The 25243-nt window shown below is 45.4% G+C and overlaps 3 protein-coding genes across 3 annotated transcripts; 1 reads left to right on the forward strand and 2 right to left on the reverse strand.

Moving 5' to 3' along the window:
* Positions 1-1143: 1143 nt before the first annotated feature.
* LOC117842123 (glutamate receptor 2.8) lies at positions 1144-6000 on the reverse strand. Its single transcript, XM_034722476.2, has 5 exons — positions 5290-6000; positions 3568-4895; positions 2968-3271; positions 2290-2696; positions 1144-1440 (listed from the first exon to the last, which is right to left on the reverse strand). The coding sequence occupies exons 1-5, from the start codon at positions 5543-5545 to the stop codon at positions 1144-1146; spliced, it is 2592 nt and encodes an 863-aa protein (XP_034578367.1). The 5' UTR covers positions 5546-6000.
* Positions 6001-8439: 2439 nt separating this feature from the next.
* Positions 8440-12382, reverse strand: LOC117842321 (glutamate receptor 2.9). Its single transcript, XM_072291859.1, has 5 exons — positions 10573-12382; positions 10439-10460; positions 10078-10322; positions 9571-9886; positions 8440-9089 (listed from the first exon to the last, which is right to left on the reverse strand). Exons 1-5 carry the CDS (start codon positions 11512-11514, stop codon positions 8647-8649), a joined length of 1968 nt encoding a protein of 655 aa, XP_072147960.1. The 5' UTR covers positions 11515-12382; the 3' UTR covers positions 8440-8646.
* A 2302-nt stretch (positions 12383-14684) lies between these two features.
* LOC117842843 (glutamate receptor 2.8) lies at positions 14685-21127 on the forward strand. The gene is made up of 5 exons (XM_034723367.2): positions 14685-15223; positions 15315-16627; positions 19418-19730; positions 19826-20220; positions 20323-21127. Exons 1-5 carry the CDS (start codon positions 14932-14934, stop codon positions 20956-20958), a joined length of 2949 nt encoding a protein of 982 aa, XP_034579258.1. The 5' UTR covers positions 14685-14931; the 3' UTR covers positions 20959-21127.
* The last annotated feature ends 4116 nt before the right edge of the window (positions 21128-25243 follow it).

Raw genomic sequence — 25243 nt, forward strand, 5'->3', positions numbered from 1 at the left:
TCATGCATGCCTACTGCGTGAGTGGAATGATACATGAGGCCAAGGAGCTCTTGGAAACAATGATGGCAGCTGGATTTGTGCCAAGCACAGCCACTTACAATGTCTTGATTGAAGCTCTATGCAAGGCTGGCACTTTCAAGGGAGTTGATACGCTTCTTGAGGAGAGCAGTGCGAAAGGGTGGGCGCGGGATACAATCACATACAGTACCTACATGGATGGGCTATGCAAAGCCGGCAGAGTAGATAAGAGCTTTGCATTGGTGGATAAGATGCTGTCAGAGGGGTTGCGTCCTAATGAGATTACTCTGAATATCCTCCTCGACGGGGTTTGCCACAGGTCAACTGCTTGGGCTGCAAAGTGCCTCTTGGAGTGCAGTGCAGAAATTGGATGGCATGTCAATGTTGTCAACTATAACACTGTGATGAGGAGGCTTTGTGATGATCGGAGATGGTTGGCTGTTATCAAGCTTTTTGTCAACATGGTCAAAAAAGGCATGGCTCCCAATAGCTGGACTTTCAGCATTGTGGTCCACAGTCTCTGTAAACTTGGGAAGCTTTGTGGAGCGCTTTGCTTGCTTAGAAGTGAGGATTTTGTCGCTGATGTTGTGGCATACAATACTTTGATCCGCCATCTCAGTTTCTTGGGGAAAGCTTATGAGGCCTGCCTTGTGCTTCATGAGGTGATTGAGAAAGGCATTACTCCAAATGACATCACTGACAGCCTTGTGGCAGATTGTCTCTGTAGAGAGGGGAAGTTCTTGGTTGCACTTAGTTATTTAAAACGATCACTAGAAGATGGTCTCTCTAGATCTGCAGTATCTAGTATTATGCGAGGTCTCATTGCTGGCAGTAAGCTCCATGAATTGCATACACTAGTAGGATGGATGCTTGGACAAGGTTTCATATTAGATGTATATATGTATCAGGAATTAATAATTGCTTTTTGTAAGAAAGGGTACTGTCGAGGTACTGAAATGTACAAAGTGAGTCACACATTGGAAAGAATGCTGAGACTGACATGACTGTTGTCCAAAAATTAACATGACAGAAAGTTTCACTCTGGAGCTGTTGTCCTTTGCACAATACCTGTAGGATAGCCTTTTCAGGACTCTTTCTTGATTCCGTCTGTTTGCATGCTCTGATCTATCCTCCCTGAGTCTGGACACGACTTATACTGTTCCTTATCTTGTGCTTATTATTGTAGAGGAACATCACCAGGGCTATTAAGAGGGCAGAAGTTGAAGCAACTCCTGTGACCAGAAAGAGTCCTGAAAAGCTTTTGAAGTTTAGACTGCTTGGGCTGGCAATGGCACCATCATTTTGACAGGCATGTTGATCTCCGATCCATTTCTTTTCTATCTGAATGATAGTGTCTCCTTCTGTAATGCTGAGGATTGTCCTGGAAAAGTCAATGACCATAGGGGATCTCTTGGGGAATGCCTACTCAACAATTTAAATAAATTCAGTAATGTACAAATTGTTTAAGTAATGGATCTTTTAAAAAAACAAATGGCTAGCATTCTAGGATTCTCCATAAAGCTCCAAAAAAATATGTAAGATTAATGAATTGCGCGGTAGTTGCAAATACATGTTTGTGGTTAGAATGGTTCTCTTATCATTTACAATTCTAGTTTCAAATTTGATTGACATTATAAAAGACAAAATCTGTGAATGGTATCTTCTATCTTTTCTTTTAAAGAATGTACGAATGGCTCTTGTTTATATTTTTGTTTCCCCTTGTCCTAATTGAATTACGATATGATTCTTTTTTATGTTCATATGCTCATACTATATTATACATATATTAGAAGTTAGAACCTTCATGCCGCTGTTCAGTTTGCAATAGCAAAAGATGTGAGATAATAGCAAATAACTGCTAGTCAAAAGTGCTTGTAACTCACAACATTGTCCAATGGTCTCTGTTACCTTAAGCTTCCTATAATAAGAAAAAGTTTCTTTCAAGTGACCACATGTCTTACAGTAGTTACATAATGTTTTTTGTGATAAATGATACTGCAGAAGATCCATCCTGGCTGGTCTTGTTGAATGGACCTGTTTGTTGTTATCTTGGGTGTTAGGCTCTTCGCGATGTACATTATGTCCCGCAGCTTAGTTAGTTTAAATCGCAATTTCCATATGTGTTCTCTTTTTAATTGAGTATTCTTTCAAGGGTTCTCCATTATTTTCTTGATCCTGAGAAGCTCTTAACTCTCAAGATATTTTCCTATAGTCTATTAATAATTTAGAGGGCATATTTTGCACAAAATATATCTGGTGTAGTTAACTTACAAAGCCAAAGCCTTCGGATTTGTAGATTGGTCCAACCATTGTGTAACCTTTGCAATGCTTTGCAAGAAATATTTTGATGTATGGAACTTCATGTACGACAGCAGTTATACCACCCATTTTGCTCCCTTTAGAGAGTGCATCAGCAAAATCATCTGAAGTTTCATATGCTCTGATCTTTCTTCTGTCAAAGCCAAGTTCTTCTAACAGATCTCCTACATAAGAACCGTTGTGATACCCTACATATTCACCTTTTTTAATGAGTTCATGAATATCAGTTTCTGTGGGTTGAAGTTGTTGCACAGTGAGAATTGACGATAGATTGGCCGTATAACTTGATGTAATCACGAGAAGTACAAAGACCCATACAATGACAACCAATCTAGACAAAATACTGTCCACCCTCTCCCCTGCAAAATGGTGGAAATCAAATACGAATTATTCTAAGTATGATGGTATTGTTCATGTACATTCTAAATAATATCTGTTCAAACATCTGTGAAAAATGGTTCCGTGATAATACACTGCAGCAGGAGAATAGGTTACTTATTTTTCAGTTCCTACTTATGATAATTTTAGTAATATAAACGTTAGATTTGTGTCTTCCAAAAAAAGTAATTACTAGATGTGAAAAATGCAATTTGTCATATTGAAAGAAAAAATTCCAATAACATCACTCACTATCTGCAAAGAAGGAGAAATATATTGCTATCCCAAGCTGGCGAAAAATTGAACCAGTCAGTTCAGCATTATTGATTCGTCTCTCCAGTAGCCAGATGACAATCCCTGTGTAAATGAAGAATGCGATGCTTCCGAACCACAAGTCAGTAGTTAATGGCTTCAGGAAAACCCATGCATTCTTATTTGTGTCATCCTTAACTGGCACAATCATTGCTACACCAGATTCAGTGTAAGGTAGGGTGAAGTCCGCATAGGAAGTTCTATTGTACCTTATGGTTATATCTCCTATTGCTGCATCATATACCTGCAAGCATGACCTTTGTGTTATATAAGTACGAGTCCATTTCTTTACTTTATTTACTGGATGGTGAATATGCCATCCATTAAGCGCTGCACATATTTGACAATTATAAGGGCTTGTGGACAAAGAAAACAGATAATAGAAATAGTTACAGTGGGGATTTCTATCATGTGCCAGAAATGAATTATAGTGTTGTTATGCTTTGAGAAAACGTCTACTCAGTCCTGCCTTAACTTTGGTTCATACAATTAATAATGCTCCTTGATCTTACTGACAAAATAAGGATAGCAATTCCTTACCCCAAGATGAACTTGGTAGACGAAATCATTATAGCTCCTAGAGTCTGCATTATCTAATGCTACATATTCATAAGGTATTGCATATGGTAGTCTCTTTAGCACCTCTTCAAATACATCAATGGCATATCCAGTAGCAGTTGTTGCATTGGTGATAGGATCTCTTTCCACCTTCATAAACTCAGGATATCCACTTGTCCGTACACCTACGCGGAGCTTCTTTCGGTTAGTAGGTATTTGCCACCCTTTAGGCACCACATATAGTTCTCCTGGCCAAATCACTGGATGAAGATCAGGCATTGAGTTTACATTCGTTGTTTTTGATCCATTTTGATCTAGCTGCCTAATGATCCCATGCTTTGCTGTCCAAAAGCCTACCTCTTGTGAACCTTGTCCAACCACATTAATTATCTGGAATATGGAAGGTTGCAGCTGCCTATCTTCAAGGTCAAAATCACCACTTAGGCCTCTGAACTTAATATGTAAGATTTCATCTAGGAGTTTTGGACCAATTGTGGACGTACCCATAGTTCCAAAACACGTTGAATTTTTCCTGTGCCGCTGCTTGTGAGATATGTCATCTACCATGTTAACCTTCTCTGCTGCTTGTGCCAAGGCCCAGATAGTATCATAACCCCAGAGTCCGAAAGTGCCTAGCTGAGATGGCGAATCATTTGGGTAGTCTTGTTTGAACCTCTTATTCCATCTTGCAGTGAAATCATCAAGTTCCTTTGATTTAGGCACATAGAATTTCACACCCAGTGCACCATTCATTGCATCAAGAATTGAAGGGTTGAGTGAGTTGATGATATTTGCAATCCCATCTGTCACAATCCATGCATACATTTCACTTATCATTCCTAACTTCTTGGCCTTTGTGAAGAGAGTAGAGGCAATAGAGGATGACATGTGCACAATGTAGACCCTTGTTTGCATTGTCATTAGCTTGTAGAGTTCTTGTTCAAGTTGGTCACTGCTTGCTGATACAGGGATTGCACTACGATAAGGTATAGAAGCTCCAAACTCTTGGAGGGCATCAACCAAGTATGGTATGATGCCCCTACCATAGTCTGTATCTTCATAGATCGGTATCACTTCTCTCCAACCATAGCCCTTAATGAGAGCAGCAATGCAATTCACTTGAGCTACATCACTTAGTGTTGCACGCAAAAAGTAAGGCACAGAGCCAGATGACAAAGTGGGACTAGTTGCAGTAAAGGAGATAACCGGGACTTGACTCTTATTCCCAAGATCGGAGACAAAAGTTGCCTCTGAAGATTTTTGTGGACCAACAATGGCTCTGACATTGTAATTCTCTAGCAGGTCAACAGCTGTGTAATGAATATGGAAAAACAATATTTGATGATACATTTGTATAGATTGCAGTTGCGGTTAAGAACTTAGGATATCTAGTTCAAGTAGACATGATGCAATGACATGGGCTACCTAGTCATTTCTTTGGATAGTGGATTCAGAATTTCAGACTTGGGACACAGCAAGAACTAATGAGCTTACTCTACTTAGAGCAGCTATATTTTCTATGAATTTGAATTTTCAGTAGGTGTTGTTTTTTATGGGTAAACCTTTTCTGAAACAGTGAAACCCTTTGAAGGGTTTAGGATGCACTGATTTGACCTCATTATGATGCGCAAACCCAAGTCGTTTTGTTTCATAAGTTTTATTTCAGTAAAATTTAGTGACAATTTCACATAACATTAAGTGTACCTTCTGATGCAGCTTGGACACTGTTTGCATTGGAATCTCTGATGTGAAGAACCATCTTTGTTGTATAGTTCCTGTGGACCGCATAGAAATCTTCCATGGCCATATAAATGCTGGTGCGTACCATCTTGCCCACCAATGACTGTAAGTTGAGGATCACTCCAACATTGAGTGTTGCTGCTCCACTCACAGTAGCTCTATGAGCCAAAATGAGGTTAACGAACAACAACAAGAAGATGGTTCTAGCCGCTATCTCCATCTCTTGAGCTTTGTGAGTTTTAGAGAATGTGGGCTGCCAACGCAGTATTATATGGAAAGTCTGATGAGTCTGGATATTTTTCTTTGACTTAGTCCGCACTTCAGTTCTGTAAGCTCTCAATTAAAATTCTAAAACTTCCATTATTTATAGTTTTTTCCTTTTGAAAGCTGCTGGCATTCTGTTTATGGATATATAAACTTCAAAGTATCTGAATACCTGCATTCTGAAGTTGATGGTTAGGGAAATTCGATGAAATTCCCGGTGACAACACTAAATCCGAGAATGATATGGACAGCTGTTAGCTTTGAATTAAATTTCAACCTCCCACCATTTCTTTTTCCTTGGGAAAGCAGCTAATATTCTGTTTAAAAATATAGAATTCAATGTGTCTGAATACCTGCGTGGTGAAGTTGATAGCTGCGGAAGTTCAAGGAAATTCCCGGTGATAGCCAAGAATGATATGGACATGTTCCTTGGTCAAGCAAAAGTTTGATCGTTACGTAATGGAATCGCAAGAAAAAAGTCAAAAGCAACTCGCAGTTGGCACTCCTGCGTCTTGAAGCAACGAAGATGTTGTTGACAATGAGCACGCAAGTCAATGGGGCTTTCTTGTGAGGATAAGTACGAACTGACGAATGACCTCGAGGGAACTGAAGTAGCATGCTGTACATTAGAGAATCTGATCGCTGATTGTTGAAGTTTGAATGGTTTATTCATTGATTTATGCCTCCGGTGGTAGCGGAAATTATACTTTCTGATGGTAGCACTTTACGTTGTCAGAGAAAAATAATCAGAACAGTGATCAATAGCTTTGCAATTCGTTTGCTTTGACTTCATCACCGTGTGCATACGTGTTCAAATGTTGCTGCTATTGTTTGAACTAAGATGTTAGGACAGCTTGGAAGTTCAACTTACAGAAAGAATGGAGATCTACTCTCAAAGCAACAAAGAATGGTTATCATTAATATATTTTACAGTAAGGAAACAATGTCAATAATAGGGATGGCAGTCGGACCCATGGGTGCGGGCACCCGTAGGTTCCACACCTAATGGGTGCGGGTGTGGGTGCGAAATTCTACCCGTGGGTCTAGACCCGACCCGACCCGCATTAAGATGGGTTGGGTGTGGGTGTGAATTTTCATCCGTGGGTGCCCAATGGGACCCATCATATCAAGGTATATTCTAGTTTACCTTATGACACATGACTCTTTATACCATGAATTTGGCTCAGTCCAACTGAAACTCTTGACCATACCGTCCCTCACTCCCTCAGTCACTCACTAGTCACTGTGTCTGATATCATTGGTCCATGATTTGCCTATGGAACCATGGATGGTTGGAGCTTGAGGTTGTTACTTGGTGGTTTTATGTTCGTTGAATGGGCAGTGTGCTAGTCTTATGTTATCTTATTTAATTATTTATTTGTTTATTAGTACTAAGATGTTTTAAGATGACTATTATGTGATGTGTTGTACTTAAAGATGGAAGTTTGACTTGCTGGACTATTCTTTGATTCATATGTTCATAGTATTTTATGTGTTGTTAATGAACCCGCGGGTGACCTGAAATCCGAGGCAACCCGCGAGTGTGGGTGTGACATTTCACCCGCGGGTCTATCCGAGAGCAGGCGTGATCAAGTGTTGCGGGTCTTGTTGAGAGCAGGTTTTTACTCCACCCGCACCTCACCCACCCATTGCCATCCCTAGTCAACGCTTTCGTTCCGCAGACATTTCAAGGCATTTCAGCAAATTTACATGTGCAAGCTAAACAATCAATGAAGTGACAAACCTCAACATTTCACGAGTTTAATGTGTGATTGAATCTGATCTGCCAAGGTTTGGCCCTTCCACAAGGGTTGTAGTCTGTGTCAATGAGGGCGATGCCTACTACAGTGCATCTAAGCCCTCTACTTCGCAACAAAATTAGCTTGCGAGTTTGATTTACTTCTCACGAAAACAGGAAAAAGTAAAAGGGATTTGATTTACTCATGCGAGGAAGTTTTTTATTCACACGTGAGGCTTTGTTTTTTTTTAAAAAAAAGGAATCAGCACCTTCTTGATCTTTTACTAGGTTGGATGAAATAATAGGGACACTTTCTTTTTGCAAATAACTTTTTAAAAATCGGCAAATTTACCAGATCAAGCTAAATTAACAGACTGAACCTAGTAAGGAGTTTAAACACTCAGCAAAACAGAGCAAAAATTACGCACGATCATTAGAAAAAGCATGATCGTATTCATTTCGGCAGAAAAACCGTCCAGTGTACTCTGCGGTTTCAATTTCGGTTGTTCGCAGTGCTCATCATTTCCTGATGCAGCGGGGAGCAACGGGAGCTCCACGGAGTGCACCTGCTCCTCTGCTCCTCCAACATTTGGGACATCAGGCGGTGGCTCCACGCCGTCATGTCCTGCTTCTGGCTGTGCCCTCCCACTTCAGGTCCTGCATCTGCAGGTGGCGGTGGATTACCACGCAACTGAATAACCAGATGGTTATCTCTGCCGATGCGCCAAATGATACTCTCATCTCCGTTGCCATGGACATGCTCAATAGCAAGTTCAGCGACTACTCGAACTTGCTCTTCTTCTTGCCTCGGTCGGAACCACAGTACTGCGTAGATGATCCCCGCAACGGCCCACAGACCAATGGTTATGAAGAACACTCCTCTTAAACTGCTCCAGGTAACAAGAGGCTGACTCTATGGCATTTGCCTGGCTGTTGCAGACCATGTCTCCGAACCACTTTCGCTCAATGTCGGTAATCTTGTCTCCTTCCCTTGACACATCTGCAACGAGCGGAGAGCCCTTGGGGAAGACCTGTCAGTTGCCAAAGCCACCATAATAATAAGATTAATTTAAAACGTTAAAATGCAAACATGACACGCAGGAAAATAGATCTGCTTGTCAAACATTGGTGATGGTCGTAAGTGCTCCTGCCCGACCACTACACAAAGCCACTAATTCAAATATTCCGCCAGCCACGGTCACAAAAGGCTTGTTTTGGACATTGTCGGTTTCAATGTGTTAAAGCTACAAGAGTGTTGGGTTAAGTTCAGCTGTCTTTAAACTTCCAAAATGACATGCATTTGTGAGGAGAGGCAGAAGTCAGGATAGAAACTGATGAATCAGAACGAAAAAAAAAATTACAAAGCCAAATCCACCAGTCTTGTAAACAGGACCAACGTGGTTCCTGCAGTGTTTGGACATAAACAGCTTGAGGCATGGTATCTCGTCAAATACTGCTGCAACACCGCCATTCCAACTCCCTTTCATCAGAGCCTCAGCATACTGATCAGGAGTACTGTAATTTATAATTTTGTGCTCCTCCACTTTACGGCTCTTCAGGAAATCCTTGACAAAAGACCCTCCCTGGTAACCAATATAATCTCCATTACTAAGAAGTTGATTCAAGTCAAACACCATTGGCTGGAGTTGTTGTGCAGTCATCATGGAGGTCAAGCTTGCACTATAGAGTTTCTCCAACAACCAAACCAGCAATACCAAGTTTATTAGCGCAAATTTTGATAACCATTTCTTCAGTTTTGGGTCTGCAAGAATATATATAGTACAAACTCATCAGGCCAATGACTTATGGTATGTCTGGTTCGCAAGCAAAATAGCCTACATTATCTTACTAAAATTTAGTATAACCAAAAAATTTCGGTCACCAAATTGGTTTAAATTTGGTATGGTTTGGCAGCAAAATAAACTTTAAAGCCAATGAAAGGAGAATAAAAGCACCTCTAGAATTTTGGCATCAATGTATGATGTTGCAAAAACAACAACTGTATAAATTGGTCTCACCATATATTCTACAGACCGTAATGTTAACATTTGTGTTTTAAACTAATCAGTGTTATGTGTTTCGAATATTTCATTTATATATAGTTGCACAGTTCATTAATTGAATTTCTACACCCATAGAAAATGTTGTTTAGTATAAGAAGCGCAAAAAATATAGTAAATATTTATAAGTTACCCATACAAACAAAATAGGCAGACGTTTCTGTATAATACTGTTTAGCTCACCCTTTGGAACCACTAGAAGTGCCTGAAAGCAGAAATAAGCAATGTTAACAAACTGCTTCCCAGCGCCCCCACCAAAATCTCTGCTTTCCTTGTGCTCAACAAGCCATATGACAAAACCTGTGAATATAAAAACAGACAAGAAGGCTGCCCGCAGGATTGGTTCGATAGGCTTCAAAAAAACCCACAAGCTTGAGTTCCAGTTCTTCTTCATGGGAACAACCATCTGCACTCCGGATTCAGTGTAAGGTAATGTAAAGTCCACGTACGATGAGCGATTGATGGTTATTGTTGTGTCCCCAACCATCGCATCATATTTCTGTTCAACATAAATGAGTAATTAAGTCACGCACTTGTCTGAGTTAATATGTTAAAGCTGCTAGTTGTCATATGTTTGCTTCTATGTTTATCTTTAATCCTATTATTTATCTGATTCATATTGAATCTTACAGATCAGATCGTGTCAAAACCACAAGTTCAACATTGGTACATGAATATTTATCTGCTTACCTTCAAGGAAATCTGGTAACATATCTCACAGTATGATATGGTCAAGTTGGTGGCTATGTTAGGGTCCACAACAGGAACATACTCATAGGGGACAGCGTACGGCATCTCCTGCGCAACAGTTTCAAAGATATCTACACAAGATCCAGTCACGTCGAATTTCCCAGTAGCCAAATTTTTCTTGACATCCACAAAGGGGTTACGAGAAGGCTTTACTGGCACAGCGATCTTCAACTTCTTTCCAGCCACTGGTCATTCCCAACCTCTAGGAGGTTGTGCTGAAACACCAGGCCAAATCACTGTATTCAATCCAACAGTGTCACTTGGACCAAAAGAGGTAACAAATTTCTTGCTTAGACCAAACTTGGGTGTCCAGAACCCAGCACCTTGATATGAATTACCAATCACATTAAATATCTCGAATGCTGATGCCTGCCTCTGGCCATGAACTAGAGCAAATTCACCTGATATGCCTTGGAACCTGGTGGCTCAAATGGCATCAATAAGTCCTGGCCCATCTTGTGACACACCAAGCATACTCAGATCATTTGAGTTGTTGCTCTTCTGTGATGATGGCGTTTTGAAGCCCAGTGTAAGGGGTCCAACCTTCCTTAGGCCTGTCGCGATTGCCCATGCTGTGTCGTATGCCCACAGATGGAAAACATTTGGATTAGCTGGGTCAGGTGCACCTAGATTCTGTTGTCTGTACCGTGAAAGAAATCGAGCAGGGAAGTTGAGGAGCTTGTCTGATTGTGGAACGTAAGGCCTCACACCAAGAACACCCTGCATTGAATTGACCGTGTTCTGATCAAAGGTGCTAAACATGTTGCCTACACTGTCAGTCACAATCCAGGCATAACCATCAGCAAGCATCTCAGCATCATGGGCAAGGACAAAGAGGCGTGCTGCAATGTCCGATGACATATGGATGACGAAGACTCGTGTTTGCATAGTCTTCAGCTTGTTAAGCTCCACCTTTATCTGATCATCAGTAGGAACAGAAGGGATGATGCTTCGGTATGGGATATCTGCATCAGCGTCCTGGAGAGCATCCACAAGATAGGGTATAATGCCTCTACCAAAGTCAGAGTCCTCATAGATAAGTACGACTTGGCGCCAGTTGAAGTATTGGATCAGAGAAGCTATTGCAGGGACTTGAGAGGCATCATCCAGGGCCGTGCGAACAAAGTACTTAGACTGGTTAGCTGATAAGTAGGGACTAGTGGCTGAATAAGACAAGATGGTTGCATTCGTCTTGTTGCTGATGCCAATTATGAACCTCGCCTGCATTGACGTCTTTGGCCCGATGATGGCTTGCACTTTGAAGTGCTTCAGGAGGTCTATTGCTGCAACATGAAAGAAACATGGGAGGAGGGGGTTATTTAAGCATGCATTCATCAATTGGTCAACACTAGGGTAGTAAGTAACCACATCAAACATGGCGAGCACGATTAATCACCATTATTGGTTTATCAATAAATTGGAAGCATTGTCACTCGACGCCCCATTTTCAGGTCAGCTGAGCCAAGCTTATTTCTTGAATGTGGCAATGGCCTCGTTTGCTTAAAATCTGAAGCGTCAGCCATAGTGAGTAGTGACACACTGAAAGCCATTCCAGTGGATCAAGTAACTCCGCCCCTGTTTTTCTTCTTCAATTTTCCCCAAAGGATGACTTAGCTAGTGTCCTCTCGGTTGCTGTTAGCGCACATGTTGAATGATGCTAGGCATTCAATGATGCCAATAAAACTATAGATAGGGCCGCAATTTTTCCAATCCTTGCACTGTCTAGCAAGTAGCAACATTCACAGCCCAAACTTAATCAGCAAGTCTGCATACCCTGCAAGAACTTGTGAGTTACTCGTGTGGCAAAAAAAATCCCAACGCACCTTACTCACCTTACTGATACTTGAATTCTGATAGGAGCCACGGATCCGCCGTTACAGCAACGGCCTTCGAAGCCAGGACTGACGGGTGAGCCTACTCCTCAAGTCCCCATCCGGCGGCCGCGCGCACTCTGGCGCTCGGCCCAGCGGCGGAGTTTTGCCACACGCGGCACTGCCGTCTGGCGGCACACTGCCCCCGCCGAAAACCCCGCTCTCCCCACTTGACTCCCTCCCCAAGACCCAAATGCGCCGAAGCTCGGGTACCCAGGAGGGTTGGACGCACGCACGGCGGCATCCCTGGGCGGGTAACTCCTATCCGCGGCATGCTGCATCCACCGGCGCTGCCCACCCTACGCCCCGCCGGGACAATCCCCGCCGGTCGCCGGCCGTACAGTCGACCGTGGCTAGGCCCCTGGCTTGATGGCTCTGAAGTCTGAAAGTCCGACTGAACCCAATGAGGCATGGGCTCTAACTGGATCGAATTGGGCCCGTAGCAATTTTTGACCTATCGAACATTTTGCCTGGCCCTGCCATACCGAAAACATGATGTTTTTCTTTTCACAGATAATGGCCATGTCATAACTCCTAATCAATGTGCACTGCTGAGGATTTTTTTTACCCCCAAACACAATAGACATATAGACGCTGACAAACACATATGTATGCTTATCCATATAAACGGAAGCACATATGCACACTTTACCTCTATATAAACACCTATAACAGATTAGCAAGTAAATCTTTAACCCTGATGACACTGGAATGCTGCTACTTCAGTGGCAAATGATGATATATGGTGCTGGGAAAACTGAAGGAGATCGCCTGGTGACAAAAAGTTAGAGTTGGGTGCGAGGAAGCACTTTTGAAACTCCAAAAAATCTCCTTTTCTTTTTCTTTTTGTTTCTGGTGGAGTGAAATGTTAACCTTAGTGGGGTTCCTTTGATCTTCTGGTGGCTATCTGTTACTTTCAATATCTAGTTCAGGCGGAGGTCTTTGCACCTGGCCACCTGTTGGGATACTAGTTAAGTTTCCTATTAGTATCAAACTCGTCAATGACGAGATAACATCTGTAATTTCGTTGCTTATGTGGTAATGAAATTCGGACGATGCCCTTTGGAAAAAACAAGTAAATCATTAAACAGTGCACACGCTTGGGAGTATCTCTTATACCACTAAAAACAATTAAATGTGCTGAGCTAGAGTACCAAACCTAGGTATCCAGGTCCTACCAAAAAAAAATAAACCAAATGAATGATGCTAAGTATTCTGTCACGCAAAGACAGATGACAAGGACAAATGGTCTATATTTTAAAAGGGCAGTTTAAAAGGATGAAAAATGACATACTTGAATATAGGGTTTGTATCAAAATATCAAATTTAATTAAAACATTAATACATTCATTTATATGTATGGTATGTGGACTTTAGCTACTTCTTCAAATAAAGTTTTCCTTCTTCTTCTTCTCTGTTTCTTTTTTTTCTTTTTCTTTGTTTTGGCGGGCAACACAAGAGTTTCAGGCGTTCAGTCCTTGCCTAGAAAATTTCAGTAGATGAACTGGTTTCCGGTCAGCTTCAGCGCTGCGCTAGCTGTTCAGTATCACTAGCAAAAATGGAAGATAAAATGCATGGCAATTGAGACAAGAAACGTTCATAATATAGACCTGTCGAAGCAGCGGTGATCTCGCCGTCCTTACAGTCCGCGACGTGCAGTGCCACGGTCGTGCCGGAGCCGCCGGCCGGCTGCGAAGTGTAGAAGTCCACGAGCGCGGGCGAGATGGCCGCCCGCGACACCCTCCCACCGGCTGACCCAAGGTCCCACTACTGGAGAATACGTCTTCAGTACCGATTATGCAACCGGTATTGCTATATCGGTACTAAAAGAGATCCTTTAGTACTGGATGAAATAAACAATACTAAAGGGTAAATTGCCTACCACGCCATGCGTGGTCGAGATCTTTTCCTTTTCCTTTTCTTTTCTCATTTTCTTTTCTTTTCTTTCTTTCTTATTTTCTTTTTTGCCACGTCACACACCGTTCCACCTCCGCGCCATAATCGGCCGCCGTAGAGGCGGTGGTAGTGAGAGGAGAGGGAGGAGAGAGATAGGAGAGATAGTGCATGGTCGATGGGGGAGAGATAGTGCATGGTCAATGGGGAGAGGAGGGTGGGAAGATAAAGGATAAGGCGTAGGGTGGGGAGATAAAAAGCTGGGAAAAGGCTTTTAGTACCGGTATGGAGCTTCACACGGTACTAAAGGGATTCACAGGAGATTTCTAGGGAACTAGATCTAATGATCAGGTACTAATACTCATTAGTACCGGATAAAAAACCATGATCGATGAGCTCTGATCCATGGCGGTTGATTTAGTGATCGATGACCCTGATCGATGAGCTCTGATTATCTGAACAGTCATGGAAGAGTGTAGAAACCATGGAAGCCCGTTAGGCGTAGACCTGCGACTTTGCAGCACCGGCTCCTGTCCTCTCCGTCATTTCGGACGAGGGAGGATGACTGGAGCATGAGGATGCGCCGTATCTAGGGCGCCGTCATGCAATTATTGCCTGGGCGACATCGTCCCCGTGCGTCGTCGATGACGGTGGTCGCGGGCTCGCGGCGCTCCTGCCTGCAGTTGCAGGCTTGCAGGCAATTAGTTTGAATAAGTCAGAGAGAGAGAGAGACCCGAAAACGTGTTGTCATCCTGGGCTGGTGTGTCTAGGGGCCGACTCTGACGGGTAAAAACCCAGGTTTTGTTGGCCCAGCAAAGTTGTTTAGGCCTCACGGTGCCGCACGCCCGCCTGCTACCAATTCAGCGTTCATCGCCGCGTGTACGGAACCAACTACCAATTCTGCATTCATCGCTACGACTGCGTGAGTGTGTGGTAATCTCTTCGCCTCGCTAAACTGCTTCGGTGCTCTCCTTCTTTGTTCTTTCGCCTTGTGCCCTTGTCTCGTCTCGCCTGAGTGGTCTCTTCGGCCATGGCCGGCCGCGCCCGGAAGCCTCCCTTCCGCCTCGTCGTCCTCCTCCTCCACGGCCTCGCCTCGCTCCTCCCGCCGACGTCGTGGGCGCAGCCGCCACCGCCGCCACCGGTGGCGGCGAGTGTCACGGTGGGCCTCATCATCAACGCCGACTCGCCAGTCGGAAGGATCGCCAGAACCACCATCCCGATGGCGCTCGACGACTTCTACGCCGCCTTCCCCAACGCCTCCGCACGGGTCCGGGTCCTACAACACGACTCCGGCGGGGACGTCGTCGCCGCCGCGTCCGCCGGTATGGACACGCCCCCCACCCTTCCCTGCCTCGTTGCTGCGCCCCTCTCGCGCGGTTCCTGACGCCGGCTCGTCGCGTGCGTGCCCCGCAGCGCTGCAGCTGATGACGACCCAGGGCGCGCGCGCCATCCTGGGCCCGCAGTCGTCCGTGGAGTCGGCGTTCGTCGCGGACCTCGCCACGCGCGCTGAGGTCCCCGTCGTGTCCTTCTCGGCGACCAGCCCCTCGGTGTCCGCCTCCGCGGCTCCCTTCTTCGCGCGCGCCGCGCTCAGTGACGCGGCGCAGGCGGGCGCCATCGCCGCGCTCGCCACCTACTTCGGCTGGCGCCGCGTCGTGCCCGTCTACCAGGACGACGACTACGGCGCCGCCTTCGTGCCGTACCTCGTCGACGCGCTCACGGCGGCGCGCGCCGAGGTCCCCTACCGCTGCGCGCTGCCCGTCGGGGCGTCCAGGGACGCCGTCGCCGCCGCCATGTACCGCCTCGAGTCCGAGCAGACGCGCGCCTTCGTGGTGCACACGCGCCCGGGGCTCGCGGAGCTCGTGTTCGCCGCGGCGGCGGAGGCCGGGATGATGGCCAAGGGCTACGCGTGGGTCATCACCGACGGCCTCACGGGCCTCCTCGGCTCCATCGACCCGCCGCAGGGCATCATCGGGCTCGCGCCGCACGCGCCGGCCACGCCGCGGCTGCGCGACGTCCGGCGGCGCTGGGCGCGCAGGTTCATGCGCGAGCACCGGGACGCCGATCCGGCTCAGGCCGAGATGGGCTGCTACGCGCTGTGGGCGTACGACGCCGCATGGGCCGTCGCGTCCGCCGCAGAGCGTCTAGGCCCCGGCGATTTATCATCGCCGCAGGGGCTGGTCGGCGGCAAGAGCGGCCCCACCGACTTCTCCGGACTCGGCAAGTCAAGCTCCGGCGAGAAGTTCCTCGCGGCAATAACCAACACGACATTCGACGGCCTCAGCGGAAGGTTCGAGCTCGTCAACGGCGAGCTTGCTGTGCCGGCATTCCGGGTCGTGAACATCATGGACAACACCAAGGACCGGACCCTGGGGTTCTGGACATCGAAGGACGGGCTGCATCGCAAGCTGGGCGGCGGCGCAAGCGCGTCGAACAGCGGGCTCGCGCCGGTGATCTGGCCGGCTGAGTCCACCGTCGTGCCGATCGGTTGGGTCCAGCCGACGAGCGGCCGAAAGCTGCGTGTGGCGATGCCGGGGTTCGTTGACCCAGGCTACCGGCCGATCATGCACCTGTACGTGGACCCAGCGACGAACCGGACGGTGGCCGGCGGGTTCGTGGTCGAGGTGTTCGAGGCGGCGGTGCGGCTGCTGCCATACGCGCTGCCATTCGAGTACGTGTTGGTGGGCTCAATGCCCTACGACAGTCTAGTCGAGAAGGTCGGAAGCGGGGTAAGTGCAGTATCAACTCCTATGTTGTTACGTATGCATTGCAAATTAAGGTCATGTTTGGATTCAGAGGTTAAACTTCAGTCGGTTAAATCCTGATGATCCAAACAGTGGGTTAAAGGTGAACTTTAGTTCATTAGCCCTCCAAACCCAGCTAACGGGGACTAATTTTAGACACAAATGGTAAAAGATTAAAAATACTCTCCCACTAAAATCTTACCATTTTTCTCCTACACCATCTAAGGATAGTAAAAATTAGCTTTTTTATTCTTCCTCAAGTTATATTTTATGATTTACAACTGTTTTAAATAGCGGGCTATAGGATTAAGTGACAACCTTCTTCCACCACAATCGTAGCGGCAATTCTTCAGAGTTGCTATTAGCTAGGCTGCTAGCTATATAGAATCACCATAGCCGGCTATTTTAAACAGTATTTCTGTAACTTTAACCAAAATTTATTGGAATTTACATAAAATGACATAGGAGTTTCATCTACTTAGCATTACTGAACTCCAAAAGGCACAATTTGAACCCTCGTGGGTGCTAGTGCAAGCTATCGATATTTTATAGGTTTTCTCCCTTTTCTTTGTTGCCTTATGTCATGAAGGTTCAGGTAGCTAGTGCTCCTATTAATTTAGTTTCTTGCGGGTTAAATATTCCAATTATATTGTCCTAAAGTGGAAGGGGCGGTCGATATGAGAAATAGTGGAACATCAGATATACCTAGTTATTCAAAATCTTGTTAAGATATTTTGTACATTATAAAACTTCTCCTTTTCTAAGAATGAATGAACTAATCATGCTCATGCATACATGATATAAATAAATTATAATTAACAATTGTAAAATGCGATCAACAACAATCAGATGTAACATTAAAAATTAGTACTACACTCTTACTAATAATACAACTTCAAGCCATAGCAAGCACTAAAAGCAGTCTCTAAAATGTTAGCATCCACCAACATTTCCGGACAGCTATATGTAGCGGCAGTTATTGCTACCTATCGGAACATATACTAGCTAATAAGCTTACAAAATGATTGGTCAGACTTTGAAAAGAGCACGAGGGTAATCTACATCGAGAGACTAGTCTCCCTTCGACTTTGAAAGAGCACGAGGGTAACGTACGTTGACTTCATATTCCAGAGCAGAGCAGATGCTTCCAAACACGGGTCGGTCTCGGTCCCATTCGACTTCCATATATATGTCTCTTGGCCGTTTAGCCAAGTTTTGTCACATACATGCGTGATATGACTGAGTTTAACACAGGGCGAATAATATGCGATAATGAAGAGGATTAGGATGCAAGTCGATTGGTGAGTTTCCTTACACTTTCTAAGTCGTTTTCAGTGGACAAATAGACATCGTTAAATTCTCCATGCTAAGTCAACATTTATACACGGGAATAAAATGACTTGCGTTTACAAATAAGGTCCCGTTTGATTACTTTTGCTTATTTTTAGCACGTGTCACATCGAATGTTTAGATACTAATTAGGAGTATTAAATGTAGACTATTTACAAAACCCATTACATAAGTGGAGGCTAAACGGCGAGACGAATCTATTAAGCCTAATTAATCCATCATTAGCAAATATTTACTGTAGCAACACATTGTCAAATCATGGACTAATTAGGCTTAATAGATTCGTCTCGTCGTTTAGCCTCCACTTATGTAATGGGTTTTGTAAATAGTCTACGTTTAATACTTCTAATTAGTATCTAAACATTCGATGTGACGGGTGCTTAAAAATAAGCAGGGAACCAAACCAAGCCTAAATTAACCGCTGCTGCCAGTTCAACATTTATATCGTGTGAAGATTTCAGTTAAAACTTCTCTGTCGATCGTATATTTTGACCTGGAAAGTTAGCACTGGCCAGTTATGCATCAATTCCACGACAACGATCCTTATCACACAAGTTTTGGCTGTAGTAACCCATGGACTTGGAAAGCATTAATTGACCAAGCTTTTGCCTGTCCAACAAACACACATTGTCAAGTCGTGCACATACATGACGCACCAGCGCACGTAGCTTGTGTGACGACTGCTGCCGAAAGTGTGAACCCATGCGCAGATGCAGTCTGGAACTTGCCGAATCTGTCGTAAAATACACGTACGACGGTCGGAATCAGATCAGTATCGATCATGTTCCTGTCTGGTCGAGGCCAGATACGTCCTGTACTGGTTAATTGTTTGGTGAGACCTAATGGTTCAGTTAGCAACTTCTGTATCGTAACTCGTAAGTAGTCGTAGCAGGTCTACTTACTTCACAGTTTTTCTTTTGAGCTATACAGTACTTACTTCAGTGCAAATTATATGTACATTGTACAGTACCAGTACTTCTGTTCTGTATATATGTGCTATACGATACAAGTGCCTTTTATTTTAGGATTATTCTATAAATTTTACTTTACGAGTTCAGATCCAATTCGCAATATTTATGGTTAACGGTTCGCACTTGTAACTTTTTTTTTCACAATTTGACCCTTCTCCGGGAACTCTTTAAGAAATAGGTCCTTGCCAACACTATATCTAGTTCTGGGAATGGTTTATATATCCAAACAAGAGCTCAGGTATTTATTTCCCTCGTCAACCCAAAATCTGGTCCTGTCACGAATAAAATGCGATGGACCAAAACTTTGTACCCAATTTGCATTATTGGGAAAAGCATCAGGTTGGTCTTGGCCTACAAAACAAGGCCCAAAAGATCTGGACCAATATGATTTGAACAGTTTGAGGTCAACTTGCCCGCCTCTCACGCCCTTGTGTTGTGTGTGAGTGTGCCGCAGGACTTTGACGCGGCGGTGGCGGACATCACCATCACGGCGAACCGGTCGCAGCACGTGGACTTCACGCTGCCGTACATGACGTCTGGGATCGCCATGGTGGTGCCGATGCGCGACCAGCGCAGCAACCGCGCCTGGGTCTTCCTCAAGCCGCTCCGCTACGACCTCTGGCTCGTCAGCTTCGTCTTCCTCATCTTCACCGGCTTCGTCGTCTGGGCCGTGGAGCACCGCGTGAACAGGGAGTTCCGTGGCCCCCCTTCCTACCAGATCGGCACCCTCCTCTACTTCGGCTTCTCCACCCTCTACTTTGCACACAGTAATAACCTCTGCATACCATCACCATGGCATGCTTCCCCTGTTTCTTGCACCGAGGGACATCGGTAACGTGCTTGGGAATTGGTCGGAATGCAGATAAGGAGCTGAAGAGCAACCTGTCGCGGTTCGTGGTGGTGGTGTGGGTGTTCGTGGTGCTCATCCTGCAGTCCAGCTACACGGCGAGCCTGACGTCGATGCTGACGGTGCCGCAGCTGGAGCCGGCGATCGGGGACTACGCCTCGCTGTGGCACGGCGCGGGCAGGGTCGGCATCATGAACAACTCCTTCATGCGGGCGTCCATGACCAGGTCGGGCTTCCCGCAGTCCAGGCTCGTGCCGTACAGAGCCACGCAGAGCTTCCACGAGGCGCTGCTCAATGGCACCATCGGCGCGGTCGTCGACGAGGCCCCCTACCTCAGGCTCTTCCTCAAGGCCTACTGCGACAACTTCACCAAGACCGCCCAGACCAACAAGACCGGCGGCTTCGGCTTCGTAAGCACACCCTAATCCTGATGCCCTGATGCCATTACAAATCTTGTCATCATGTGTAGAGCATTTCAGTAACTGATCCGATTATGCTGGACGAGCGAGCAGGCGTTCCCGAAGGGGTCGCCGTACGTGGCGGATCTGTCGCGGGCGATCCTGAACCTGACGGAGAGCGACGAGATGAGCGCGATCGAGAGCAAGTGGTTCGGCGACGCCGAGGGATGCGCCGCGCAGGGCAGCCAGTTCACGTCGGACAGCCTCAGCTTCAGCAGCTTCTGGGGCCTGTTCCTCATCACTGGCGCCACCTCGCTCCTCTGCTGCGTCGTCCACCTCGTTACCTTCCTCGTGGTCCAACGGCGATGGATTCAGGAGCTCGCGTCGGCGTCCCACTTGCCCTGGAAGGACAGGTTCCGGATGTTCCTGAAACGCTTCGACAACAAGGACCTCTCGTCCCACACGTTCAGGACCAAAGACGGCGGCGGCGGCTCGGTAGCCGGCCGGAGCGCTAACGACGCGGGTGCTTCGCCGGCAGGCGTCGCGCACATTGCGGCCGGCAGCCCGCTCAGCGTGTCGAACCACACCTACGACATGAGTGAGTGGTCGTTGGGTACGCCGAGCCCAGCGCCTGCAGCAGCAGGGGAGGTCGAGCTGGCTGCTGGCGGCCAGGCGGAGGAGGTGGACGTAGCTCCAGATCCTGACGGCATCAGTGATCAGATCGGCGCAGGGCACCAGGCCGGTAACTGATCAACGGCCATTTCGAAACTTCTCTGACTGCGCTTGCAAGGAAACGAATAGCAAGTTAACAGCCGATCGATCAATCGATGACACGTGTTTTCGAGGGGATTGTCGATGCTGACGTCAACATTTTGACTGCTTGGCCCGGCAATTTGAATACTTGCATCTCTGTCGTCAATCCAAGAAAAAAATGTGTCATCCTTAATTTGAATTAAAAAAAAGCTTTCGATAAGATTGAGCATAATGTCATCCTACAAATATTGCATCATAAAGGCTTTGGTGCGAAATGATTGTCTTGGATTAGCACAATACTAAACTCTGGTAGTTGTCTCGTTGAATGGAGTGGAGGGAAAAGTTTTCTATTGCAAAAAAGATGTTAGGCAAATGGACCCTCCATCCCCTCTACTTTGTTTTGGCAACAGACCTTCTCCAATCCATTCTTAATGATGCAAGGACATAGGGGCTCCTAAGGTCCTGTTTGGCATGACTCCAACTCCACAATTTTCTGCTCCAGCTCCAAACTCCAGCTGGAGCTAGTTCTAAGTGGAGTTAGGGCTATCAAGATGGGATGTTTGGCTAGATAAGTGCCTCCAGCTAAAAAAAGGAATTTTTGGATGGATTGCCATTTTTACCCCCAATTCATGGTCCCAACTATTATCTTCTCATACCCTATCTTCTTCCTCAAGAGGCCAAAGGAGCATGAGCGGCGTAGGTCGGGGACCGTCGGTGGAGTGGGGCCGCAACAGCCGCGCAGGATGAGGAAGCATGGCAGGTGCGCAGGACGAGGAAGCGCCATGCTCGGTGGCGCATGTGATGGGGCAACGGCTGGGCCAGCGGCGGCATAGGCTGTGGCGGCCATGCGGGATGGGGTAGGCAGATGCGCGAGAGGAGGCGCGGCACGGCGAGCCCCGTCCAACCGCTTCCGGTGAGATGGGAGGCAAGGCATATGGGGAGCACCGGGGAGATGGGAGGAAGAGGGGAGAGCGTGGGATGGCGACTCTCGCTGCTCCTGGCCGGTGGATGAGGCGGCAGTGGCGGGGAAGAGCCCACCAAGAGGCAGCAGCATGGAGCCCGGTGGGGGGAAATGGCGGCGGCAACTCTGGACAGGCACGGGGATGGGGAGGTGCAATACAGCGGCGACATCAAGCCTTCTCGCGACATGAGGTGACGACATTGCCATGGGGGAGAGGGGAGCGGCACGCCGACATGGGGAGATGGCGATGGCAGTGCCACAGGAGAGAGGGGTGGTGACACGGGGAGACTGTGGTGTCAAGGGGGAAAAAGATTCGGGAGGCTGGGACAGAAGGATGGATAGAACAGAAACAAAACGAACCGCTTTTTATGTAACCAGTGGCAGTGGCGGGTAATTACCCACTAACTCCATGTTTAGGTTCATATTTGAGATACTTGGAGTTGCAAAAGAGGTGCTCCAAAGAAATGAACTAGAGCTCCAAAAACTCCATTGAGTTGGGCTACTCCACAAATTGGTGGAGTTGGGGTATTTAGCTAGCTCCACTCAACTCCAGGCTGGAGTTTGGAGTTAGAGCCATGCCAAACAAGGCCTAAATATCCTCATCCCCTAACACACATATATTAACACATTTCCCAATCAATCAGTATGCGGATGACACTCTAATAGTCATGGAAGACAATGGACCACAATTAGTAGGTTTAAAGCATCTCCTCAACACCTATGCTGATTCAAGAGGTCTGAGAGTCAACTACTCAAAATCAATGATGGTACCCATTAATATTACTGCAAGCCAGTTTGATGTGCTAGCAAACACCTGTGGTTGTGCTAAGGGATCCTTACCTTAGTAGCCATGTTCCCAGAATGATGGGATCTAGAATGAGGAACGTGATATGACACTTATGAAAAAAATTTACACTAATTGTTCCCGTTCCTGAAACGTAATTGTTCCCAGAATGACGTTCTTGGCACAAGGAACAGGACCATGTTTCACGTTCCCGGCTGCTAAGGTCCTTACCCTTCACATATTTAGGACTACCACTTGGACTCACGAAGCCAAGAGGATTTCCTACCTTTGATAATTACATGTGAGCAAAGGCTTGTGAGTACATCCATGTTCCTTTAATTTCTCAGGCTGGCAGATTGCTTTCTTCATGTGCACCTTTAAATTGCATACAACGGTAATTTTGAACAAGTGGACAAATACAGAAAGCATTGTCTATATGGAAAGGGTAGATATTAATGCAAGGACAGCCCCAAAAGCAGCCTGGCCCGTGGTTTGTAGGCCTAAAGAAGGGTGTCGGGGTGCTCAACCTCAAAGTTCAAAATGAAGCATTGCTAATGAAGATCTGTACAAATTTTATAACAAATAAGATATTCCTTGGGTAAATTTGGTAGGGGAAAATACTATAGAAATGATAAGATGCCTAGTCACATCAAGATTTGGAAGGAATTGATTTGGTTCATGACCAGGACATCTGGACTTACATCTGGGGATCGCCTCTATATACCTCTAGCAAAGCTTATAAGTGCCTGATAGGTCACTTACCAATCCACCTGATCTACCAGTGGGTATGAAATCTTGCTGCCAACATAAGCATATAGTCTTTTTTTTGCTGCTATTGAAGGACATGCTCAGTACAAGAGCATGGCCCTACCCACCTATGATTGTGTTCTAGGTCTAGACAATGCAGAGGAAACAGTGGAGTACTTGTTTCTTAATTGTTCCTTTACATGATCTTGTTGTGCAGCACTTATTATGCAAGTCCCAATATATTATAAGCTCTTTCAGGACATAGCTACAAGTTCCATTCTTTATGGAAATTATTATCCTCATTAGCTGCAGTATATTGACAACAAGCTAAGGAATGATAACACCTTCAAAAACATTCATCAACCTATAGTTGCTCACTACAGAGGGATGTTCATCAGAGAGTTTGGCCTGTCATTACACAGGGCTAAGACCAAATACCAGCTTGCTATTGACTTATGGCAAGACAACTTTGTGTAATTCTATTAATTTTCTTTATCTCTTTCTTTGTTTCTTAGTTCTGCTACTATGTATTCTTTCCCTCCATTTAAAATATAAAAATATATACAGTACGAGGTCACGCCTCTCCTGATTCATGAAAAATTGTCTTAATAACATAGGTAGATTAATTGTAAGAACTTAAGGATACTATTACTGTTTATATGCTTGTAGCTAGCTGGAGGTCGTCCTTTTTACTCCCTCCAAATTCTAGGTCATTTCGGATTTGGTAGGTTCATAGGTTTTGCTACACATCTAGATATATATTTTGTCTAGATACATAGTTAGAAAACCTAAAGTGACTTACAATTTGAAATGAAGGGAGTGTGTGTTAAGATGAAGTAAGTTGTGCATTGTAAACTTCTCACCCAAGAACATATCGAATTAACTGAGCAAAATTTGGTTACTTAAAATCTGGAACTAAACTGATGACCAAAAATTCTCGGTTTCGGTCTTTTTGGTTTTGGTTTTGGGTATTTCAATTCAGTTTTTGGTCATAGGTTATCCCACCCCTACCGGTTGTAGGTTGCTGATGACAATTGGATCAGCGGTTGAGGTAGCCGGTGGGGTTAGGGAGGGAGGGATGGCAATGTGAGGAAGGAAGGAAAATAAGTCGTGAGTTAGGGTGTAGGTGGGGCGTGTCATGCCCGCCACCTCTAGACTACCATTGTTTGTACAAGACGTTGCCATTGAAGGTCTTTTTCGTGAAACAAGTTAGCAATGGAGACTTCAGAATAGCTCATTGTTCCCTGTCAGAAACCGTGTTTGTCGGATAGGGAACCGTACTGGAAATTAAGTTGTGACCCTATCATTTTTTATTTATTTGCTTTCCTTTTAGTTATATGATGCCTAAGAGCATTGTACATAGTACTACATACCACTTGTTTTCTACTATAATGAAACGGCATAGCACCTGCCGAGCTCACTGACAAAAAAGGTTCAGATCCGAGCTCTTAACATTTACTGCCGCTTGGTAAATTTAGCTCACATAAAGGAAGGTTATGTTTTTGCTCTAGTTTTTTATATTTCTAGAATTTATTTCCATGACATCCGTATTCACAAAAGGGAAAGATTACCATAACAGCTTTTGCAAATTATTTTAGAAAATTACATGTCCAAGACAGACAAGTTGAATGAAGCGACTTCCCCAAAAAAACAAATGAAGTAACAGATACTAACACTTCACAAACACAGAGAAAAAGAACACAATTGTTGAGAAAAGTATGCCCATGTTCATTTCGTTGTTCAGCTTCAATTTCGTTGCTCTTGGTGCCCACCATGCTCTTGATTCAGCT

Source organism: Setaria viridis, chromosome 2 (genome assembly GCF_005286985.2).
Source record: "Setaria viridis chromosome 2, Setaria_viridis_v4.0, whole genome shotgun sequence".
In the NCBI taxonomy this organism is placed as follows: domain Eukaryota; kingdom Viridiplantae; phylum Streptophyta; class Magnoliopsida; order Poales; family Poaceae; genus Setaria; species Setaria viridis.

What these genes read in the sequence shown, in the direction of transcription:
- LOC117842843 (XM_034723367.2), top strand. Translation starts at nt 14,932, where the DNA reads ATGGCCGGCCGCGCCCGGAAGCCTCCCTTCCGCCTCGTCGTCCTCCTC. An exon ending in CGTCGCCGCCGCGTCCGCCG is followed by an intron (nt 15,224 to 15,314) that starts GTATGGACACGC and finishes CGTGCCCCGCAG; the next exon opens with CGCTGCAGCTGATGACGACC. An exon ending in AGACCGGCGGCTTCGGCTTC is followed by an intron (nt 20,221 to 20,322) that starts GTAAGCACACCC and finishes ACGAGCGAGCAG; the next exon opens with GCGTTCCCGAAGGGGTCGCC.
- LOC117842321 (XM_072291859.1), bottom strand. Translation starts at nt 11,514, where the DNA reads ATGTTTGATGTGGTTACTTACTACCCTAGTGTTGACCAATTGATGAAT. An exon ending in GCTGGGTTCTGGACACCCAA is followed by an intron (nt 10,323 to 10,438) that starts GTTTGGTCTAAG and finishes GGGAATGACCAG; the next exon opens with TGGCTGGAAAGAAGTTGAAG. An exon ending in GTTACCAGATTTCCTTGAAG is followed by an intron (nt 9,887 to 10,077) that starts GTAAGCAGATAA and finishes TATGTTGAACAG; the next exon opens with AAATATGATGCGATGGTTGG.
- LOC117842123 (XM_034722476.2), bottom strand. Translation starts at nt 5,545, where the DNA reads ATGGAGATAGCGGCTAGAACCATCTTCTTGTTGTTGTTCGTTAACCTC. An exon ending in TTTCTCCTTCTTTGCAGATA is followed by an intron (nt 2,697 to 2,967) that starts GTGAGTGATGTT and finishes ACCATTTTGCAG; the next exon opens with GGGAGAGGGTGGACAGTATT. An exon ending in AATCCGAAGGCTTTGGCTTT is followed by an intron (nt 1,441 to 2,289) that starts GTAAGTTAACTA and finishes ATTGTTGAGTAG; the next exon opens with GCATTCCCCAAGAGATCCCC.